This window comes from Centruroides sculpturatus, unplaced genomic scaffold (genome assembly GCF_000671375.1).
Source record: "Centruroides sculpturatus isolate CEXI.00-Female unplaced genomic scaffold, Cexi_2.0 scaffold1049, whole genome shotgun sequence".
In the NCBI taxonomy this organism is placed as follows: Eukaryota; Metazoa; Arthropoda; class Arachnida; order Scorpiones; family Buthidae; genus Centruroides; species Centruroides sculpturatus.
In genome coordinates, this window is record NW_019385368.1 from 195,335 (window position 1) to 218,287 (window position 22,953).

The 22,953-nt window shown below is 31.3% G+C and overlaps 1 protein-coding gene across 1 annotated transcript; it reads left to right on the forward strand.

Moving 5' to 3' along the window:
• The first annotated feature begins 11,763 nt into the window (after positions 1 to 11,763).
• Positions 11,764 to 21,000, forward strand: LOC111638199 (cytochrome P450 4C1-like). The gene is made up of 13 exons (XM_023383870.1): positions 11,764 to 11,919; positions 16,468 to 16,602; positions 16,720 to 16,832; positions 16,895 to 16,980; positions 17,044 to 17,234; positions 17,623 to 17,692; positions 18,983 to 19,109; positions 19,175 to 19,372; positions 19,444 to 19,617; positions 20,233 to 20,299; positions 20,378 to 20,557; positions 20,620 to 20,748; positions 20,893 to 21,000. Exons 1-13 carry the CDS (start codon positions 11,787 to 11,789, stop codon positions 20,964 to 20,966), a joined length of 1,677 nt encoding a protein of 558 aa, XP_023239638.1. The 5' UTR covers positions 11,764 to 11,786; the 3' UTR covers positions 20,967 to 21,000.
• Positions 21,001 to 22,953: the final 1,953 nt, after the last annotated feature.

Sequence of the window (22,953 nt, forward strand, 5' to 3'; positions counted from 1 at the left end):
GCTACTTTCTGACTGTGCATAATTCTGACTGTGGTGTATTTACGAACAGTAGTAAATACACCAAAGTCAGAATTATGCTTGTCCAGCTTCTTAACGTCACGAAGTAGCGACATCTCGCGGTAAAAAACATAACTATGGCTATGGAATCGTTCTGTAATTAGACGCCAGTCATAGAAGGAAGGCCAGTATTTAAACGAGACTTAACAACAATCTTTCGAATGATTTTATTACCCACTTGATGAGTAAATTTTATATAAAAGTAATTTTAAAATACCGATAATTAAAAACCTCAACTTTACGCCAAATATATGATCACCTAAACTGGAATTTTGTTTCTTGTTATTAAAAACTTCACAAACAATTTATTGATGAATTTCAAAGTCAACTTTCTTGCTGTCACATTATAAAATATCAAGAATAAAATAAACGATATATCGTTCACAATCGTCAGAACTTATTCCTATATTTAATGCGAAATATGTGAATTCCTGTAAATAAATTGAAAGAAAAACTGGAAACAAATAAAATGTAAAGTAAATATTACCATTTAACATTATAACGAAAAATAGAAAAATTTAAATGATTTGAATGTTATATTATTTTAAATTACCACTCACTTCGCGATAACAAAACTTTAGCTTATTTTAAAAATTACTTAAAAAGACAACAAATTTACTTTTGTAATTAAAATTTAATTTATATGAAAAAATTTACTTAAAAATATTATTTCAAATTATCACTCACTTCGGGAAGTAATAAAACTTTAGCTTATTTAAAAAATTACTTAAAAAGACAACAAATTTACTTTTGTAATTAAAATTTAATTTATATGAAAAAATTTATATGAAAAAATTATAAGACTCGCGCTCATAATGTAGCTCGTTGTTTGTGAATTCTGTCTAATTATACACGATTGCTTTTATTTCCTTCAAAACTTTTAACTTTTCCGAAATTGTTTTACTAGATTGACTATTTATGAGCGCTCGAGTCAGAGTTCTACGTGTTTATGAGCACTTGTGTCAGAGTTTTACTTTTCGGTTTAACACGTGTTTAACCGTGTAACCGGGACTCATTGCTTACGTTTTGTGTCGCGTTGCTTAGATCAAAGATTTCTTTCTCTCTCTCATATTTAGTCTATCGTTCGGTAGCGTGCCGTTCATGGAAGCGGTGAAAGCGCCACTTCTCTTGTATTTCCCAAAAAATAAATATATACTGTATTGCGCGATTATTTTCATATTTTAACGTATTTTGAATTAATTAAAATGAATATTTTATTATAACCGCATTATGTATCTCATTACAAATTTCTATACTACGCGTAAGAAAAACGATAAGATCGCTATTATGTATTCGAATATCAGTGGCGGAATGGAAGCGCTGTATTGTCGAAACCGGGTCAGCTTGCAAATAGCCAGATTATACGCATTCGCGCATGTGTTTTACAGAGCACCAACCTCACCCGCTTTAGCTGGTCGAAGCTACACACGTATAACGCTTTTAATGATTCTATCCGGGATAGTTTTTGGCTGTTAGCCACCCGCCCGCCAGATATTTGGCCGCCCTCGCCTTATTATGTGAATAGCGAGAAGATTTATAACTTACCCCAACAGATAGGAATTTACTGGTACGTTGTAATGATATTTATGTATAGTTCACAGGAGTTAAAAAAAATCCATTAAAATATTTGATATTTTTAGTTGCTCTCCAATTTTATATTACTTACGAATTTCAATGTTAAACTAGTGATATTACAATTTCGTATGTCCGATCTTTAGGGGATTTAAGTGATGCGACAAAAGAGGCATTTGACATTTACCGGTATTGGCACCCTCGAAATTTGGCAATCTCCGTGTATGCACGCACACCTACCAAGACCGTCTCTTATTCCATCCATTAGCCACTTGTAGGGAATTATTTGACTAAATGGATTGTTTTAAGATTTAAAGAGTAAAGAATACTTTATGTTATTTTTATGTACGTTTCTTTACAAAGCTATATTTAATTATAATTTTTTTAAAGTATATTTATACAATTGAAGAATGTTTTGTACCAGGTATGTATATCCAGTATATCCACCACACGTTTTATTTTATCAAATAAGTTTTTATAATTTTATTTTTAATCGTAGCTTTTATATCGTGGCTAGCGATTCGGAATGTAATTTTTATATTAAAAATACACATAGAGAAGTCTACCCTTTTTATTGGCTTATCGAACAAACGAATACGAATGGACCTTAGACCCGCGGCCGGCAACCAAGGTCTATATAAGAAGGTCAGGACACACTGCAGGCAGCGGCCATTTTGGGGTTCATCGATATACTACACTCCAGACGTAGTTCCTGCATGAGTCGACTATTATTAGGTCTATAAGTATTGAAAACTTTAAACAATGGGTATTGTATGTCACCAAATTGTAAAAGTAAATCTACAGACCTTCGATTGTTTAGATTTCCTGCAAATAAGCGGAGGAAAGAAAAATGTAGCGTAGACATCAACGGATGGTTCACGATGCAGTTTAGTTTATATATGTAAAGTTTGTAACAAGTGGTTTAAACGAGTGGATACTCTTCGTGTCCACGAACGAACTATACATAGAAATTTATAAATGATATTGGCAATCCAGATATAAAATAAATGTCATTTTTTTCATTTTTTTATGTGATGATAAAATAATTATTAAACATATAATTGTTTTAATATGACTATATTTGTATTTAAAAATGAAATCATGTTGATGGTATTGACTTATACTCTCAATATTCATTAATAAAATATTGCAAAAAATTTAATTTAATAGTAATTTATACTTAATTCAATATAATAAAATTTACATTAATTTTATTATATTGAATTAGAATTTTTATTTTAAATGAAGTGATGGAAATCTGAATATATCAAATATAATGCAAAAGACTTAATATTTTCACAGTAGTTTTTAGTAGTAAACTTTAAATTTTATTATTAATGCAGAACATGTAAACAAAACAAATTATGCAACATTAAATTCATATTTTTTTTTGTTTTATTTAAAATAAAATTGACTATTTAATTGTAAAAAAGAAACTTTTTCCATTATTTTGCTATGGCAACAAATATTCATATTTTGTTTGAATACATTGGATTCTATTCAAGTATTATTTGTCAGTTTATTGTCAAATAATTTAATTTAAAAGTTTATTTTTGGAATCTTTTGAAAGCTATTTATAAATTAAAAATATATTTACACATCTATTACTTATTATAAAATAAGCATTACATTGACAACATTGAAAATTTCATTTTAATTTTATAACCAATAGTGCTTTAAAAAATAATTATAAATTTGTTATATTATATTATTATATTCTTTATTATATTTTAATTTTTTTTATGTTATTGCATCACTTTACGAAGTTCATATATATGTAACAGCATTGTAATTGCTATTTCAATCATGACAGCGAATGATATGGATGATTGTTCTTTTAAACTATTTGATTAAAACGTTACATAAAATTGAGGTTGCGTAATCATCCGAAATCATTATTATATTTTTGACTGGAAATCATTGGATTTATGCAATTTTAATTTAATTAATGTCGTATAAATGACTGCTCGTACAACTTTGCTTAAAATATGCGACTCAAAAACCCCAAAATGGCGGCTCAAGAAGTAGGTCACGTGTGTCCTGACCTTCTTATATAGACCTGGTCGGCAACCTATGCCACGAGTGTCACCTAGTAACACGTGAAAGAATTTTGAGTGACACGCCAATTGTGCATAAAATTAAAAACTTCAAACTATGAACCAAATATTGGTGTGTTAGTTTCTAAAATTGAACCATAAGGGAGTCACTAATGTTTAAATATTGTAATTTTTTCATAATATTTTTATATAGTGTGTATTTTATAGTTAAATAAAAATGTGTTAACGTGCAATAAATTTTATCATTTTATTTTTAATGGCTCCGTAGTNTATGCGACTCAAAAAACCCCAAAATGGCGGCTCAAGTAGTAGGTCACGCGTGTCCTGACCTTCTTATATAGACCTGGTCGGCAACCTATGCCACGAGTGTCACCTAGTAACACGTAAAAGAATTTTGACTGACACGCCAATTGTGCATAAAATTAAAAACTTCAAACTATTAACCAAATATTGGTGTGTTAGTTTCTAAAATTGAACCATAAGGGAGTCACTAATGTTTAAATATTGTAATTTTTTATAGTATTTTTATATAGTGTGTATTTTATAGTTAAATAAAAATGTGTTAACGTGCAATAAATTTTATCATTTTATTTTTAATGGCTCCGTAGTGTACAGTATTTTCAATTACATGTTTTGTGGCAGGCCGATGAATTTGGGTTGACGACCACTGCTCTAGACCATCACTGCCTAGACAATTAACTGATTGCCCCTGGAAGTCGGCTTCTTACAGAAACTCATCTTCCCTATCATTAAATGTCACGGCACGCCACTGTATTATACTTTATCCTAGAATAGAATAATATTACAGGTATCCATTGCTTAACGCCGGATTTTATTAACGCGCAAAATTAATTCAGACAATTTCTTCTTAAACGCGGCAGACGTTTTAATTCATTAACCGAGTTAATCAAGGGATGCCTGAAGTGCTTGGATTTGCACAGGAAACATTCTTTTAGTTATTTGCATAAGGGCTCATGCACCACTGTTCTCACCTCAACTGTACTGAATTGTCTGCCACCGACAATGCTTTTGAGTGCTTCAATGATATAATCACTCTGCGCAATGTTATTCGAATATGAAGATGAAAAATACGCTCCACATATAGATTCAAAATTTTTTGCATGGTCATACGAGGCGTGTGTTTAATTGTTCGTTGTCATGCTGTAATATTATACAAGAAGTCTGCAATACGCAACGTTCAGAACTTTATTATGGATTTCAAATAATTCTCAAGAAAGACACAATATGTTGCACTATTATTTAATAATATCCTAATCACATAATATTTCAGAATACAACTCTTATGGTCTCAAAAATGTGCTAGCCTTACCTCAACGTTCAAAGCAGTGGTGCGAAATGTTTTTGGTTTTCTGAGTGGAAAGTCGTCATTTTTTTGCTTGCTCGCTGAAAGAAATGAGCTCTTGTTACGTCACCAATAACATTACTATTTAACAACACGTTGGTCGTGTTTGAAAAAGACACCTTTGTTACAGTGTGTTGACGTCACATTCTATATGAATACAGTCGACTCCCCTATAAGATCATTGATTTTTCCGTTTTATCTGAATTACATGTTGTACGAGTCACTTAGATTTTACAAATACGTGTGCCGGACTGTGAATGGTTCACATATTTATAAATTCTAAGTGACTCGTACAACATGTAATTCAGATAAAACGGAAAAATCAATGATCTTATAGGGGGGTCGACTGTACTTGAAAACACGAGATCTGAAAACTATAGCCGCCCATATGAGAGTTAAGAATTTTACGATCATATTAAGGTTATTTTTGACGTTCTCACGTAAATAAGAAATTCATGTATACAGGTAACCCTCGGTTACGCCGGCTCAATTTACGCAGATTCACAATAATGCCGCTACGCAATTTGCCGTTTCATGGTGTAATTCCCCGATTTTCTCTATGCCAGGCTGATTTCCATTTCAGTGTTGACGTATTTACCGAGCCACGACATTCGTTAAAACAAAGATTTTTATCGAATATATTTAGTTTTTTTGTTTAATATTATTGGGTATGTATACATTTGCATTAATATCAAAACGCTAAATGTTTAGGTACCCACGAGTCAAGATATTAAACTTAATAATCCAATAAATGGCGTCCGAATCCATAGCGCCAATAAATCCCGTATCAGTTCGTTCAGGAAAACATCTTACGACGCAGTAGCACTTCCGGCGATCACAAACTATGGTTAGTGAGACAAATCTACTTCTAGTTGGCCAGACGATATCTAACTCTCCTTGGCCACCTTCAAATTTCCCGCTCAAACTAACCTTATACATGCGCTACGGCAACGTGTGGTCGACCAATCAATGTCTCCGCTCATCCGTAGCTCTACGTCGGGTTAACGTAACCTTTCAACTATGGAAAGTTCGACGGATGAACTTTGTGAGTTAGACAATAATTGAGAACGAAGTGCAAATGTAAAAAGGAGCATCATCGCATCTATTCGACCATATTCCGAAATTCTCAATGAAAGAAAACAAAAATATAAACAATTAAAGAAGGACAATTTTTTTCAAAAATTGTAAGCAAGAGATCCGAAACTAAAATTTTTAAATAAAAACATTTCACTTTATTTTATGATAAAATACGTTTTAAAAATTAAAAATTTATATGTATTTTGTATTATATTGTATTAATAAACAAAATTATTTGCTTATTTTTCACTTATGTAGAACCTAACCTATACCTCACTGTAAACATGGGTTCGTTTTACGCCGATTCGATTTGCGCCGGCGTTTGTAGGAACGGAACTGCGGAGTAAACCGAGGGCTACCTGTACATTTTTATATAATTACATTCACAAACGAGTTTCTACAATTTACTGTACAATTTATAACTAATTTGTATTTTTTCTACATACATAATTAGGATGGTTATAGATAAATAAACAAATATAACCTACATGTATATACAGGGTGTTTCATTTCACTTGAAACTGTGAAAATCTCGAGAAAAGAATCTCGTGAATTTCCCTCCTGGTAATGTTTCAGTGATGGTTAAAAACACGTGATAGTCTGATTGCGCGTGAACAGGACTATAAAGACGTTACTTTAACATCTGAAAGAGGAGTTCTCAAGGATTATCGACAGTATCGGCGAAGGTGGGCGGATGCAAATTATCAGGAAACAACACAACATTGTTTCAGGCGTTGTCACATCATATTCCTTCATTCGATTGAATTTTTGTATAAAATATATAATTTATTAGGTATGAGTAGTTTTAGATTGTTACAAAAACTGTCATTGCTTCATGAGTCTAGCCCAAAAAACTTTGTACAGTCTGATTATGATTATTATAGAAGTTATTTGACATATTCAAAAAATTTAATAAATAAAATTAAGGTAATTGTACAAAAGTTGAACAACTCTAATAAAATTGAAATAATCTTTTAAATATGTTCAACATAAGTAATTGATAATTATAAATGTAATTTATTATATTTCGATTATTTTCTAAATTTATTTTATTTAAATTTGCTTTGTATGTGAAAAGATGGAATATTTACAGAAATTACTGTATTTTTTTATGAGTAAAATGAGGAAAGTCATGAATCTGACTTTTGTTTTTTAAAAGTAAAGCTAAAGTCAAGGCTTTGAATTTAGTACAGATTTGTTTAACAAGTAAACATTTCTTAGAACGATCAAGGAAATATGAGAAAACGAAAACTAATTAACTTTTATGTGCTTTTATTTTTGATTTCGTGAAGTTGCCAGCAATTTAATTCTTGCCGGTTGCTATAACTTTTCTTGCTTTAACTTCTACTTCATTTAATACGAACAATTATTAACAGAATTGGAAATTACCACTAGGTAATAATTATTTTTTCAATTTAGAATATAAATTTAACTTATTATTACTAAAATAAACTAAATAAATATCACAAACTAAATAAATATCAAAAATTTGCAGTAAATTTATAAAAAAAAACCAGGTAAACTGAATTAATTCAATTAAAATATAGAGCGAAGAATATAAAAATATTATTTTTTAAAATGAGTTATTTGAAATGATGTGAAAACATTTCAATGCATGTGACTATGAACAAATGTCAATTGAACTTGTCCCTACTTACAGAACTTATTACTATATTGTTAAACAAGATGTTTCATTTAACTTCGGATTGAAATATATCGAGAAATACGTATCGTACGAAAAAATGTTTCGAAATTTGTTTATTTTATTTTAGTAATATTAAGTTGCTGGCAAGTTTACGATCACAAAAGTTAATTATTTCCTTTCTCTCATATTTCCTTGATCGTTTTGAGAAATGATTACTTGTTAAACAATCTCTACTAAATTCAAAACCTTGATTTCAGCTTTACTTCAAAAAACGAAAGTCAGATTCGTAACTTTCCTCATTTTACTTACAAAAATACAGTAATTTCTGTAAATATTCCATTTATATCACATACGAAGCAAATTTAAATAAAATTAATTTAGATAATAATCGAAATAATCAATTACTTATGTTGATCTTATTTAATTTAAAAAATTATTTCAATTGTATTAGAGTTGTTTAACATTTGTAAATTACTTTAATTTTATTTATTAAATTCTTTAAATATGTCAAATAACTTTCATAATAATCGTAATCAGAGTGTACGAAGTTTTTGGGATAAACTCATGAAGCAATCACAGTTTCTGTAACAATCTAAAACTACTCATATCTAATAAATTATATATTTTATACAAAAATTCATTCGAAAGAAAGAATATGATGTAACAACTCCTGAAACAACGTTTTGTTGTTTCATGATAATAAGCATCCGAACACCTTCGACAACACAGTGTATATTCTTTGGAAACTTTTTTTGAGATCTTAAAGTAACTTTTTAGTCCCGTTCACGCCAAATAGGAATATCGCTTGTTTCTTTCCATCAATGAAGTTTTACCGATAAGGAGATTCGCGTCTGACAACGAGATGAAGACGGAAGTTCATTCCTTGCTCGTAGCTGAGTCGACATCATTTCTAATGAGACAGTAGGAAAGTTAGTTAAGAGAAGGGTATAGTGTATTGAACAGCTGGAAGATTTTCTCGAAAAATGATGTATTTCACTTTTCTAAAAGTTGATTAGTTAAAATAAATTCTAGACTATAAGCACGGATCAGTTTTGACTCAACCTCGTTTGATTTCTGAATAAAATTTTTACGTTTATGTCTTCGTAATCTGAACAAATTAAAATGTTTAACGTGCATTTACAGCAAAATTCTTTCGAAAGTACTGTACATAAGTGAAAACATGTAATAAAGTTCAGTATTCGAAATTTATAAATATATTTATTTAAAAATATTAATCAGTAATGTTCAAAAATTTAGATAATTACAGAAATGTCTTTTCTAGTATCAATTTGTTTGATTGATTGTTCGATTTGTACAAAGCAGAATTAAATGCTAACTGGAACGATTAAACTCGAGACAATTGCACATTAATTTTCTTTAATATTTTGTATCGTCACAAAATCCTATTTATTAGTTTTGTACGTTAAAAACAAATTGTTGCTGAAATCACAACCGTGACTTTAGCTTCAGTTTAAAAATTACTTCATTTTTATAACTTTCCTTGTATTGTTTCGAGTTTTATTTATGACAGATAATAACTTCGACATTTTTTAAATACTTGACAATCAAAGGTAAGAAGTCTATAGCGAAAAAATCGAAATACAGTAAGTTATTTTCTTTATACATTTTATTTCAAACTTTATTTTACTTGAATTAATTAATGAGAAGATTAGCTCAATTATTTTATATTTTAATTTTTATTTATAAAGAAAAGACACTGTGATGATTATGATTTTTTCAAGTATCTAAATTTAAACCGAAAACAAAAACAATAAAAAAATCAAGTACAAACTAAAAGTGAATTATTATTTTTTTTTGAAAAACTCTCTAACTCGATATTTCCTTAGATTTATTACTCAAGTTTCGAATGTATTATTACCTGAAACTGTGTTTCCTAAACATTTTTTATTCATGATTTCATTTTATTATCAGCATTTTTTCGCCACCCAGGATCGGGTGTTCTATATAAAATAAATACAAAGAAATATTGCCCTTGACTACTTGATTTAATTGCAAGCGGAACAATATACATACATACATAAAATTCGGTTTTAGGATTTGATTTAAATATTCAAATATTAGTGAAAATAAATTGCGGATTAATGAGATGAATGCGCTTCTTTTATTTGCAGATGAACAATTTAAATGTAGGTGCAATATTTGACACTGTTAACCTTAAGCATCTATAGCAGTTTTCAACGTTGAACTATATACGGATTTAATAATAGTTAACAGTGAAAAAGACGTTTCACATAAATATTTAGTACTGAATAGCAAAATAACAATTAACGTCATTTCGGAAATTGTAGGAAATTGAACTTCTCCATAATTGAGTTAAAGATTTTTGTTGAAATTATCGTTTTAAGTTAGAGACATTTGACAGCTCAGCGAATTCCTCTTGGATGTTATATGACGAGTGATTAATTCTCTATCATAAATGTTAACTAAAGCTGTGATTACATCGGATTTTATTATTAGTGCGCTTGTGTGGAGCATCGAGTTACGTATTTTCCTTTGTTAAACAAATTATACGCCGGATTACAATGCGTCCCAGCAATTATCATGCGCTCGAATGTATTTTTTAATATCTGAGTACAATTTGCAGGGCGATTGCCCAGTATTACGCATTTATAACTCAGTTTCACAAAAGATGTAACAGTTTTAATTAACGATAATAAAAAATCGATTAATTTTGCTTCAAATTCAATATTTTAAATTTAATTTTTGTGACCGCAGCATTTCGCTTCGCCACCCCATTGAGAGTCACCATCCATAGTTTAGGAAATACTCACCTAGAATATCGATGACGATTTTTTTAACCTAAGCGTAACTATATGAGAAAGTAACCGAAAGTTGTTCGGGTATTTCGAAGAGAAAAGTTATGATATTTTCTTATTATATTGAAAAGCTATTATTCTTTTTACCATTAACGAATCTGTGGCTCGCCAGCTAAACTCGTCTTATGTATAAGCTACAAATCGTGTCGATTATATCAAGTTGAGAATATTCTGACACCGAATCTCTAAAATGTAGGATATGGATGGCTCGAATGTAACAATTCTGTTCTACTTGTGCTTTGTTATCTGCGTAATTGGATGCAGTACTCGAAACATTTATTCCATATGTTATTTTTTGCTTCAGCACGTATGATAACAGTTTTTATATGAATGATGCTTAAAAACACCTAATGTATGAACCTTGCAAAAGACAGGGCAATCTTATTTTTCTGACTGTTACAACGGAGATTATCATCCATTCGCAAGAGTGAGAGTTCGCGGTGCCACGTGAGGTCAAGAAATGTGTTGCCGAAACACAGTGTGGGGTGTAGCTTGCATCAGTGCCCCCGCAATTCGTGGCACGTACTTGTTTTTTGTCAGAGCAACGAAAATCTTAACCGGGTCTGGTGATCAAACGTTATGCTCCCAAACCATCATGCTCTGTGTGTCGCGGGAGTATAGTAAGTATCTTTTCAATATCATATAACAATAAACCTAATTGTATTTAAAATAATATTTCCTAATTATATAAGTTTTAGAATAATATTTTTAGATTATCTTTTAATTAAAATATTTTGTAAATAATTCAAATTCTAGGTTAAATTATAGACATGCGAGAAAAAATCATTACTGCACTTTTGGTATGCTGTATGACGAGTTTAGACGTCAAACATTGGCACGTGTCATAGAAACTCTGATTTTAATTGGCATTTTTCTATTTTAATAGCTTTACAGATGCTAATAGTTTTACATATACAGTAGTTTTACAGATATATATATATATATATGTATATCTGTAGACAGACAGATATATATATATATATCTGTCTGTAAAACTATTAGCATAGAAAATGCCAATTAAAATCAGAGTTTCTATGACACGTGACAATCTTTAACGGCTAAACTCGTCATGCAGCAAACAGAAAGTGCAGTAATAATTGTCTACGTATATATAAATATATACGTAGACAATTATTACCTACTACATTACAAACCGTAGAGCAAGAAGAGTATTAACCATGTTTCTGTCGACTTTCCAAATTCTTTTAAGTTTGCTTATTATATCTCTTCTAGTGATATATTCATTAGGAAAGAAATGGAGAAACAAAAGAAAACGACAGGAAAATTATTCGTCTTCTTCTGCATCTGAAGGTAAGTAAATGTTTGAAACTATCGTTAATTTAACAAAGTAGAACTTTATAACAGTCTTCAGTTAAGTAAATTTTTCTTGGTTTTTTATGAAACATTTGCAAGTATTAAAACGAGGAAAACGAATTTACCTGCAAACTATTTTGCTTAAAATTATAATTTTTAATGCTTAGTCGACAATTTTCTTTTAATAATTGCAACACATCCGAGACAAATCTAAATGAAGAGAATTTTTTTGTGTTATTATTTTTGAATTATTACTTGCTTTGTTTTGCGAGAAATAAAACGTATCGTTATTGGTTTATTTATAAAGATCTGGTTGGGATAATAACTGCATTTATCATTACTTTTTATTTTTCGGGAGTAAAAAAATGATCTGTAAGTAAAGAGTTGGTCCTCGCGCGGTTGATTAAAACGTTAAAATAACGATTGGAAATGGTGGATATGCCGGAATGTCGGCCGTCGTTAAGCCAAAGATAGTTATTGTGATTTGGGTCGTGGCTCCAGATGCCTTCCATGTTGTTATGGTGATCGGAATTAGTAATAGTTAGGAGATTTTCGGAGGTTATAAAATTAGTGTTAACTGTGTTTGGAAGATTGCTATTAGAGAGGTCGTCTGCTTTGTCGTTGATGTCAATACTAACGTGAGAAAAAGTCCAGATAAAGTGCATGTGCTTCTGGTGGCCATAGTGGATGTGTGGTTTGTTATGGATTCTGCGAGTGATGGTAGGGGATTTGTCACTGTAGTTGTTTAAGGCGGAGAGGATGAATTTGGAATCGGTGCAAAGAACGGCACTGGTAGTCGGTAACATATGTGATGGCCTGCAAGATGGCCTTTGGCGGAGAAAATGGCGGAATCCAGCAACTAGTTGCTTAAGGTTCCTGGCAACATTTGGAGGAGCCACCTGTTATCTTATTTTATTTTAAAAATTTTATATTTTTAGCTATTATAAAATTGCAAAAACTTAAATTTTAAAAGTGATTATAGATGTTATAAAAAAATTTTAAATACTAATAACCAGTAAAATCGTCTTTAAGGTCGAGCCTGCTGGAAATACACACAGCCACCTCTATCTCCCTACCCTCTCGACCCTTAACTACCAAAATACGTAGCATCAATCTACCTACAGTAATACGAAAAGATCTCTGCAAAATTTTGGAAGTTATCGACTAAATGCATAAGACCGATAACACGCGCTAACATCCATACATAAAAATCCCCAAATTTTTTCGCATTTCTCGACATTTTTAGGTCCCCGAATCCAAAATCTAAAAATTTTTGGGAGGTCATTTTTTGATCGATCGCTAGTCTTTAAATTGGGGATATACGCTGGGTGTTTAAAAAGTTCCAAGCGGGGTGAAAGTCTGAAAGGTAGAAGCTTTCACATTTTTAATGTGCGAAGACTTCTACCTCTTTTTTGAACTAAAAGCGTGCTAGGAGGACAGAAGTTCGAGACTAACGTTTTCGGAACCTTACATAATGTGAGAATACGTGGGAGCGTTAGTCCTTTAGGTCGTTACAACCCACTAATAATGTGTCAGTGGATGGCGTTGAAGTAAGGTCTTAAATGAGTTGGGAGTGAAGTTGCGAGTAAGTTCGATCAGGGTCCGTATAAATTAAATGAAGAGACATGAGCATTTACAAAAACACATAGAATTTAATATATATATAAAGAACAGAGAAAATAAGCTAACAACTAAATACACTAAGTACACCTCTCGATATTAGAGTGTTTACAAATGAGTTTAAAACGATACCCATGATTTGGTGATTCGGCCTTTGGATATGGAGACGGGAATGATCCGGAGTAAGAGAATCGAAGCTGTATTATGCCGAAACTATTTCTATGGCCGTCTCCCCGATTTTGTGAATTTGATTCCTTTTTATTTCAGATTACCTCCAATCGAGTTTCTGGATTTATAACATCTGACGGGATATTCTATTGTTAAACATGACATTTCTCCTGGCTCAGATGACAGATATTTGTCAGAAAGGTGTCATAACAGTTCTTTAACTCGTTAAGAGCATTTACAATTTTTTTTTATAAAACCTATCCCTACATTCAAATTTAAACTTCTTGCCATTTTATAATAGTTACAAATGTAAAATCTTTTTAGTAAAATCTCATACCAGATGGCGCCACCTAATTTCGACTGCAAAGTTAAGCAACTAGATATTAAATTTTTCTCTTAGTCCGGATTTTATTCAATTCACTTTAAATCCGTCTTTTTGATTTTTCTGCATTAAAACAAAATAGAAGCACTAAATAGAAAAATTATGTTTACATTCTGTAATACTTTAACTCGGTCTTCAAATTCAAGTAATATCTTTTGGGTGAATCAATGTCGAGAAAAGAGTTTGAAGCTAAACGAAAGAAGAACTATTCACAAACTTCATTATCACACCAAAAGTCACGTTATTTTAATTCAAATTGATTTCCTGACAGCAGTTAAAGACATGACAAGCACGACTTCTTTGCTTATTTGAAAAATATGATGTACGAGAACAAGACAGTACTAATTTGAAATAGAAAATATATATTTTAAATTCAATATACAGTAGACCCCTATAAAACGAATTCCCATAATTACGATTCTTATAAGACAGCGAAAAAATTGCGACGGTATCCGTAAAAAACGGTAAAAAAAACTCCTATAATTACGTAAAACGTCTTCGGGCAGCCGAACTACTTTCCGCGCCGTCAAGCGCCACGCTACAGAGAGATTACTATCATCTGTACAGTATTATATATAAATTATATATAAATTAGGTACTGTACATATAATTATATATTAATTATATATAAATTAGGTACTGTATATATAATTATATATTAACTTATTGTAACTTTGTTATAATTAAATATATAATTTCCGCCGTCTAGCGTGGCGCCACGCTACGGAGATTTTACGCTAACTATCGTCTGTACAGTATGTAAATTAGGTACCGTAAGTCTAATACAGTACTGTAATTTTATACATTTCTTGTGAAAGAAACATTTCTTATTCAACGGCGATAAAAATTATTTATATTAATGATGTCTCCAAAGTTCATCGAAGTTTTCGCAGAAAAATAACATCAGATATCGCGGCCGCAATTTGCTGAGTCGTTCCGCGACGAAAACAAGCTTTAGTAATGGCGATGTCGAATGGTGCACACTCGGTAAGTAATCCTACAATTTTTTGTTTATAGCGTAGTTTATACGGATTATTCCCAAAAAAATATACGTATTTTGGAAATGTTGAGTCGGATTAGTCTAGAATCGATTAATTTTATGGAACAAAACCTTTCGAACAGCCGTAGTTCGTAAACTTGACACGTGTCGGGCTGTGAATGGAAGGACTCGTAAGAAATCGGATTCCTAAAGAACGGAACGTATCTACTGTCTTATAGGGGGATCGACTGTATTAAGAAATAATTAAGAATTGCAGCCCGGCATTGTGACAATGTCACAATATAATAATTATCTAATAATAATTAATAATAAAAGAAACTAATTTCGCATGTTCATATACAACTATAATAATATAAAAAGTTCATGAATATTTAAAAACTGATTCACAAATTGTTACATAAAATTTAAAACAAATGAAAGTTATGTAATTTAATGTAATATTTTAACTCTAAAAGTGACATATTCTTCACCTTTTGTGAAAAAGGAAGAAAAATTTCCTATTTAAATTATCCATCCTCTCGCCTAAAATTTAATATCCCTCTATCTAGTAAACAAACGTCCCTACCAAATTTCAGAAATTTTTCGACAGCAAGCACAAGAGTTTCAAAGAGGGTGAACAAAATCGTTCCTGCATACATGCCTACAATAACAGACAGAGAAACACAAGAATGCTTTCTATTTCTACTATTATTTTCTGCATTATTCGACGTTTTCATGTGTCTTGAGTCCAGAAATGTAAAAATTATCGGGGTCATTTTCTGACCCATTGCCATACAATGTTGTGTTCCACACTTACTAGAATGCTTGTGTCTGATGCAATATTCTTGCAGCAGACTACAACATAACGACATAAACAAATATTATCTTATTTAAAGAATAAAATGAGTCCACTCACGCAATATTAATATAGATACATTTAATATCTACATTAAAAAACATTATTGTCACGAATAATTACACGATATTAATACATTTTCTGTCAGATGCCAAGTCTCTAATAAGTTACAAATAAATAATAATGATAATAATAATTACAATAATTTCTTTATTTTTATAATTTTAAATTTTGTTTTAATATTTGATTTAAATAATATGTAGAAATAACGTATTGTTTCAATTGTTGTAAATTTATTAAAGATGAAATAAATGTATAATTTAGATGAGTGAATACACAGCTCTTCCATAATAACACCAAACCGTGATTTTACAGTTTTACTTAACAAAGATCTTCGTCTGCCCTTCTTTTTATTTCTCCATTCCAGTATCAACCGAAAAATATAAATTTGTTAAATTAAACCGAATTTCTTTTCGAAAACATACGCCGGGAAAAATGGTCATATTCAATACAGAATTAAAATTAGTTATATTTATTCAGGTGTCTTAACATGGAAGAAAAAGAGTGACAACAAATCGAGGAACGAAATACCGAAATTCCCCAATTGGCCTATTCTCTGGAATTTGGTTTTCTGTCCAGTAAAAGCGCAAGATTATCGAAAACTTTGTGGCACCTGTAAGTATAATTTCAAAGTATTAAATTATATGTTACGATAGAAAGTTATTATTTACGAATTTGTTTTCGAATAACAATCAATAAAAGTTAATGCCCTGTTTAATAAACTTTTTTTAGTTATAATTCAACTATTGAGTTGTGCGTGTTTGGGATTCATCGAAGAGAAAGTTGTGAAAGTTTCTTGGGGTGGCTATAATTATATTCTATTATCTCACCCCGAAATGGCTCAGGTATACTTGCTTGATGACATAATAAGTGCTTTGTCACGTTAACAATTGATTATTTAATACAGGAAGTGCTAAAGAATAACACCGTAATCAACAAAGATTGGATTTATAATATTCTTCATCCGTGGCTGGGAACAGGTCTTCTAACAAGGTAAAACAATCATCAAATATTTCACATTAATACAAGTAATTTATTAGTTTACAATCGAAACAGTTCGAACGATAAGTGGAGACATCGTAGGAAATTGTTAACTCCGGCATTTCACTTTCGAATTCTCGAAAACTTTCAAAGAATTTTCAACGACCACTCAAACATCTTAATTGAAAAGTTGAAAAATAAAAAGCAAAATGAAGAGTTTCTTATTGACGAGCTAATCAGTCTGTGCACTTTGGATATTATTGGAGGTAAGAATTAATTAAGCAATGTTTACTGGCAGGGAATATTGTCTTTTTACAAGAAGAAAAAATGTTTTTAACATTTGTTTTACATTTTTTTTAACATTTTTAGAAAACTTTTAACATTTTTCTAAAAAAAAATACGGTTCGAAGATAAACGATTGCCATTGCGAAATTTCATAGCGATATTCTGACGCATTAATATATTGGAATGTTTCATCTTCATAATCATGAAAAGGAAACCTTTCTAATTTCTTAAAGGCTTTCCTTTTCTCAGTACTTTTTCAAATTGAGTCACATTATGTTCCAAATTTCTAACGGTTAATACAGACAACTTTACTAAGAAAAGTGACAGATTCAATATGTTATTTAATAAATATACTACTATTATTTACAGATTCAGCAATGGGAGTTCGATTCAACAATCAAGATAGAACTGGTACTGATTATGGCGTTGCCATTAATGAGTAAGTTGATAAGAAATATTTAATGACAAATCTGAATAGAACTTTTTTATTCAAAACTATTTATAACTCGCTTTTGAATAACTCTACAGATTTTCTAGCTATCTTTTTCAATTTTCATGTAATCAGTATTTTCGTTTCTCTATCGATTATTGTACAATAGCCTCAGCTTTTCCATTGCACAATTGCAATAGGTGGCAAGATGTCAAACGACCTTGTAATTTTAATTTAAATTGTGAAAGGTTTTCATAGCATAAATAGAATTTTCCTCTAGATCATTAGTAGTTTCATGCTATTACACACTTTTGCATACGATACAGATTCCTTTATGTGCCCTGTGGTTCTTTAAAAGAAACGAAAGGGTTTCTATTTACGCATACAATGCAATCCTTGCTGCCTCTTCCATAAGGGATAAATACACAAAATATCTTCTAAATACGATTTTACATTCAATGGCGCAGTTAAGAGTATTACTATAACAGTATCACAAACACACAAGAAATGAAGCTGGCTCCAAAAAGTGAAATTTTTTTATCTTAGCTTTGCATAACCCTGAAATTAATGGGCGTATTTACAATCTCATCATCAATTCAGTCAGACGTTACTGGAAGTGACGCAACTGCTGGCGTTTATGAGAAAAGACAAATGCTGTCTGCCTGGATATCAGAAAAAAAGGAAAATGGCGAGAAGGAATAAACAAATGAAAATTTTGTAAATTTCTGTAAAAGCTAATAATAAATAAATCAATCTTAACATTACACTTTAACAGCTAACACTTTTAAGTCATGTCTAACATAACTATATTAGTATATTAAAGTATTGTAATGATGTACTAACCCGATTTTATTTATTAGAGTACTGTACATCCATCAACAAATAAATTAAAATCGACATTGTCAATGCAAAATAGTTTTCACGTGTCTCACGATGTCTGTTGGCATTGTAAAAACACAATTGTAGCATAATGGCAGCTACCAGAAGTTGCTTGAGATTTAGGAAAATGATGCTGACAGGTCCTGCCAATGCTCTAATATTTCAAATACGCCCAATAGATTTATCACAAGTTTCGTTAAGATATACTTTTACAGATAAAAACTGTAACAATGAGTAAGAAAATTAAGTTCAGCTGTCAAAATCATCTATTTATCTTAATCTAATGAAGAAAAAGTATATTACAAAGTATAAGAAAAATTTTTTGTTTTAGGTTTAAATTTTTAAAATATTTTTAACATTGAAACATATTTCAGTTACTTCAAGCATTTATAATATACTACATTATGTTTTATAATTCAGTATAACATCCGCAGTTATTCAATGGTTCACGAAGCCTTGGTATTGGTTCAGTCCCATTTTCAACCTTAGTCCATTAGGGAAAAAATTTTATAAAGATATTGACACGATTCATGAATTTGACAGAAAGGCAAGTACATATCTTTTTATTTGTAAACTATTTACGTTGTTAATTAATGAATGAAAACAATTCAGGTAATTGGAGAAAAGAAACAGAAAATGATCGAAGAACTGAAAGACAATCAAACAATCGACAACTTTCAAGAAGAAAATGAAGTTACAGCAGTAAAGAAGAGGCGAGCATTTCTGGATTTACTGCTTTATCATCATTTAACGGATAAAAGTCTCAACGAAGAAGATATCAGAGAAGAAGTTGATACATTCATGTTCGCAGTAAAATCAGTTTCATTTACTAATTTAAGAAAAAGATAATCGGGGGTATATTAAAATTGTCTTTTTGTTAGGGATACGACACAAGTTCAATGGGTATTAGTTGGTCCCTTTATCTACTCGGATTGCATCCCGATATACAAGAGAAAGTTTACCAGGAGCAGGAAGAAATTTTTGGTGAAGACACAAATAAATCTATTACGTCCGAAGACCTTAGAAAAATGAAGTATCTGGAATGTGTTGTCAAGGTAACACTTTACGTTTGAATGCCTGGTTGAAAGATGATATTTAGACATTTAATTTATCAACAACCGTGAGACATTTAATAGTGAGGGCTTAACCAAACCGATGATGGGCAGAAACGATCCGGAATCAAAGTAAAAAGTTTGATAAACACAAAAACGACTACATGGGTATGGAAACGAAAAAGTTTAAATGCATTTGTTGGTATTAACTAAAGGCTTTAGTATATTTAAAATTATACAATGTAAATGTAAATCTAATACAATGCTTAAAGCTGTACAATATAATTATGAAAACGATATTATAACTGTATGAGTAGTAAGCATTATTAGTGTAGACATGTGTAATAAGCTGGTGCTACTTTTATCGATTTTACTCGTAATCAGAAACAAAAAAAAAGGAATCTATTACTATTGTTGAAGTGTATCTGCATATACTTATGTATCTCTGAGATGAATTTCGCAACTTTTTTTATATTAATAGAAACTTTTTTGTACCTTAACAGAAAGTATTTAAGATCATCAAATCTATTTATATTTTGTGAATTTTGTTTGTAAATACAAAAAACATTATGATATCAAATACTCGACAACTATTTTGAAATATTAAAGTAATTTCAGGAGACACTCAGGCTCTATCCCCCGGTAAGTTTCATAGTGAGAAAAAATCCATCCGATTTGAAAGTGGGTATGTATCGTGTTATGAAAATATACACTTACCACCAATGGCATAAATTTCATTGATAACAATTAAATTTTCTTTCAGGTGATTACATCTTGCCGGCAAAATCGTCTCTTGCAGTAAACATTTATGGGATTCATCATAATCCAACGGTTTTCGTAAATCCCGAAGTGTTCGATCCGGATCGATTTTTGCCAGAAAACTGCAAGAACCGTCATTCCTTTGCTTTTATACCGTTCTCTGCCGGTCCACGCAATTGCATAGGTGAGTAACCGCAACCAGAACAAAAGCTTTCCTGTGTTTCTGACGTATTTACCTTTCTTCAGGCCAAAGATTCGCTATGATGGAGATGAAGACTCTTTTAGCCGACGTTATTCGACATTTTCGCGTGAAGTCTTTGGACTACAGGGATAAGATTTTCGAATCCGGTGACGTCATTCTTCGTCCTAAATTCGGTATAAGAATGACTGTCGAAAAACGATAAAAGAAAAAAATATTTTCTGAAAGAAAATATAAAATCTATAAATTAACCAAACAGTTGTTAATAGTATAACTGTTCATGTATTCCAGATTCATGTGTTCTGTTTTATGTATTCCAGATTCTTATCTATATGATAATCCGCGCTTCAAAAGTGTAGACATAATCAGCCTGGCCAGAAAAGGCCAATGTTAGAGAAAAGAAATAGAAGGCGACCCAGTGGCGTAGCGTAGTAGGGGCGGCAGGGGCGGTTTGCCCCGGGCGGCACTTTTTAGGAGGCGGCAAAATTTTACAATAAATAATAATAATATCTTGTAAAAATTTGAACCATTTCATTTCATATTTTTGTCGCATCTACGATTCGGACCGATTGAAATGAGTAAGGGGAATAGTGTTACCATCCGGACAGTCCAGGAATCGACTCACCGTCCGGGAACTATTAATTTTACCCGGCAATACCGTGCGCAGCCTGTCGACCGGTTTATTTTTCATTGGAGATGTATTGATATTGGATATTGGAGGTGTATTCATATACACCTTCAATATCCAATTGAGCTAAGTCATCTAGGTCAGTGGTCCTTAACCCCGGGGCCGCTGACCGGTACCTGTCCGTGGATCAAACGGTACCGGGCCGCCCAAGGAAAATTAAATTATTTACATTATATTTACTATGGTGTATTTGTCTCGGGTTTGTGCGACTTTTAATAGACGACGGAACAACGGAATAAACTGGACATAAGAAACACACTTCGAGTGTCAATGTCTTCTATTACCCCTAGATGGAACTGTCTCGTTGCAAAGAAACAAGCTCAGGGTTCTCATTGATTTAGCGTTCTAGTGAGTTAAAATGTTAAATCACATTATATTCATTTTTTGTGTAATTGTATTTTATTTTGAAGGCATGTTTAAATACAGTTAAATTAAAATTATTAAATTAAATCAATCTAAAATATGAACAATCAACGTCCCCCCTCAGTGAGCCACGGTAAAGTTATCAAACTTTCACCGGTCCGCGGCGATAAAAAGGTTGAGGACCGCGGATCTAGGTTACTTTTGTTACTCCTACCCAAGTCTCCCCAATCGCTAACTGTAACTGATTTAGAACCGGCATGCACTGCACATTATTCTTCGCATTGCAAAATGGCATACGTACGCGTCAGGAACTTCTGTTCGAACAAACCTCACCTGCCATCGGCGATTTTAAAAAGGTGGAAACACAACACGGAATTTTTCATTACTTATTCTATGACGAAACTGAATTTTAGTTTTTTAAATCGATATATCTAAATAAGGAGACGGTGAAATTTTCTTTTCCCCCAAGCAGCTGACACCCACGCTACGCTACTGAGGCGACCTGCAAACGTTGACACATAGTTCTGATTTCTTTCAGGTCTTTTCTTTTCTATATTCTTAAAATGTTTTTATACTACATTTGACATAAACAATTGAACTTTTCTGCAATTTATATTACTGTGATTTATTACGTGTGAACGGTGAATGTCGTCTTCCATTTTTGTCATCTGACATAGACCCTTTCCGTTTAGATTGATTAATGTCACTGTGTCGAAAATAATATACTAATTTTTGTAAGAAATTCTTTAAAATTATATTTTAAAGCGTTTAGTGTATTTATTTACTTTACAACATAGCAGTAAAAATGCTTTTCACGAATTTTGTGTTTGGATTTAATTGCATAATATTTTACACCTTCGAAGAGGTTCGAATTTTTTAATACTTGAAACGTAGAAAAATTTTTAACCTTATAAAAGGCATTTAAAAGTATTTTGTAAACGTAGCGCATTGACATGTTGTGAGCCACTAAACTAGTTTCAATACAAAAGTCAAGCAGTAGTAACACATCTGCAAAACGAACATAACGCAGACAAATTCTTCAGACATAAAATTTGCAGTAACTAAATAAAAAGTTAATACGAGCAATTATTATATTGTCACTTCATCACACTGCCGGGTTCGAATTTTAAATCATATTTTAAATTTATTTTGCTTAAAATATATGATAATTTAATCGTGTATCTTTATGTACATGATGCAATTCCTGTGAGTGTGGTGCCAGTCATCTGTCTAACTCCTATTAGAGGAAATATATGAATCAAATTATCATTCTTTCCGTTACAAACCGAAAGTTAATATATAGTTAATGGAGGCCTCCTTACTTTTTGTT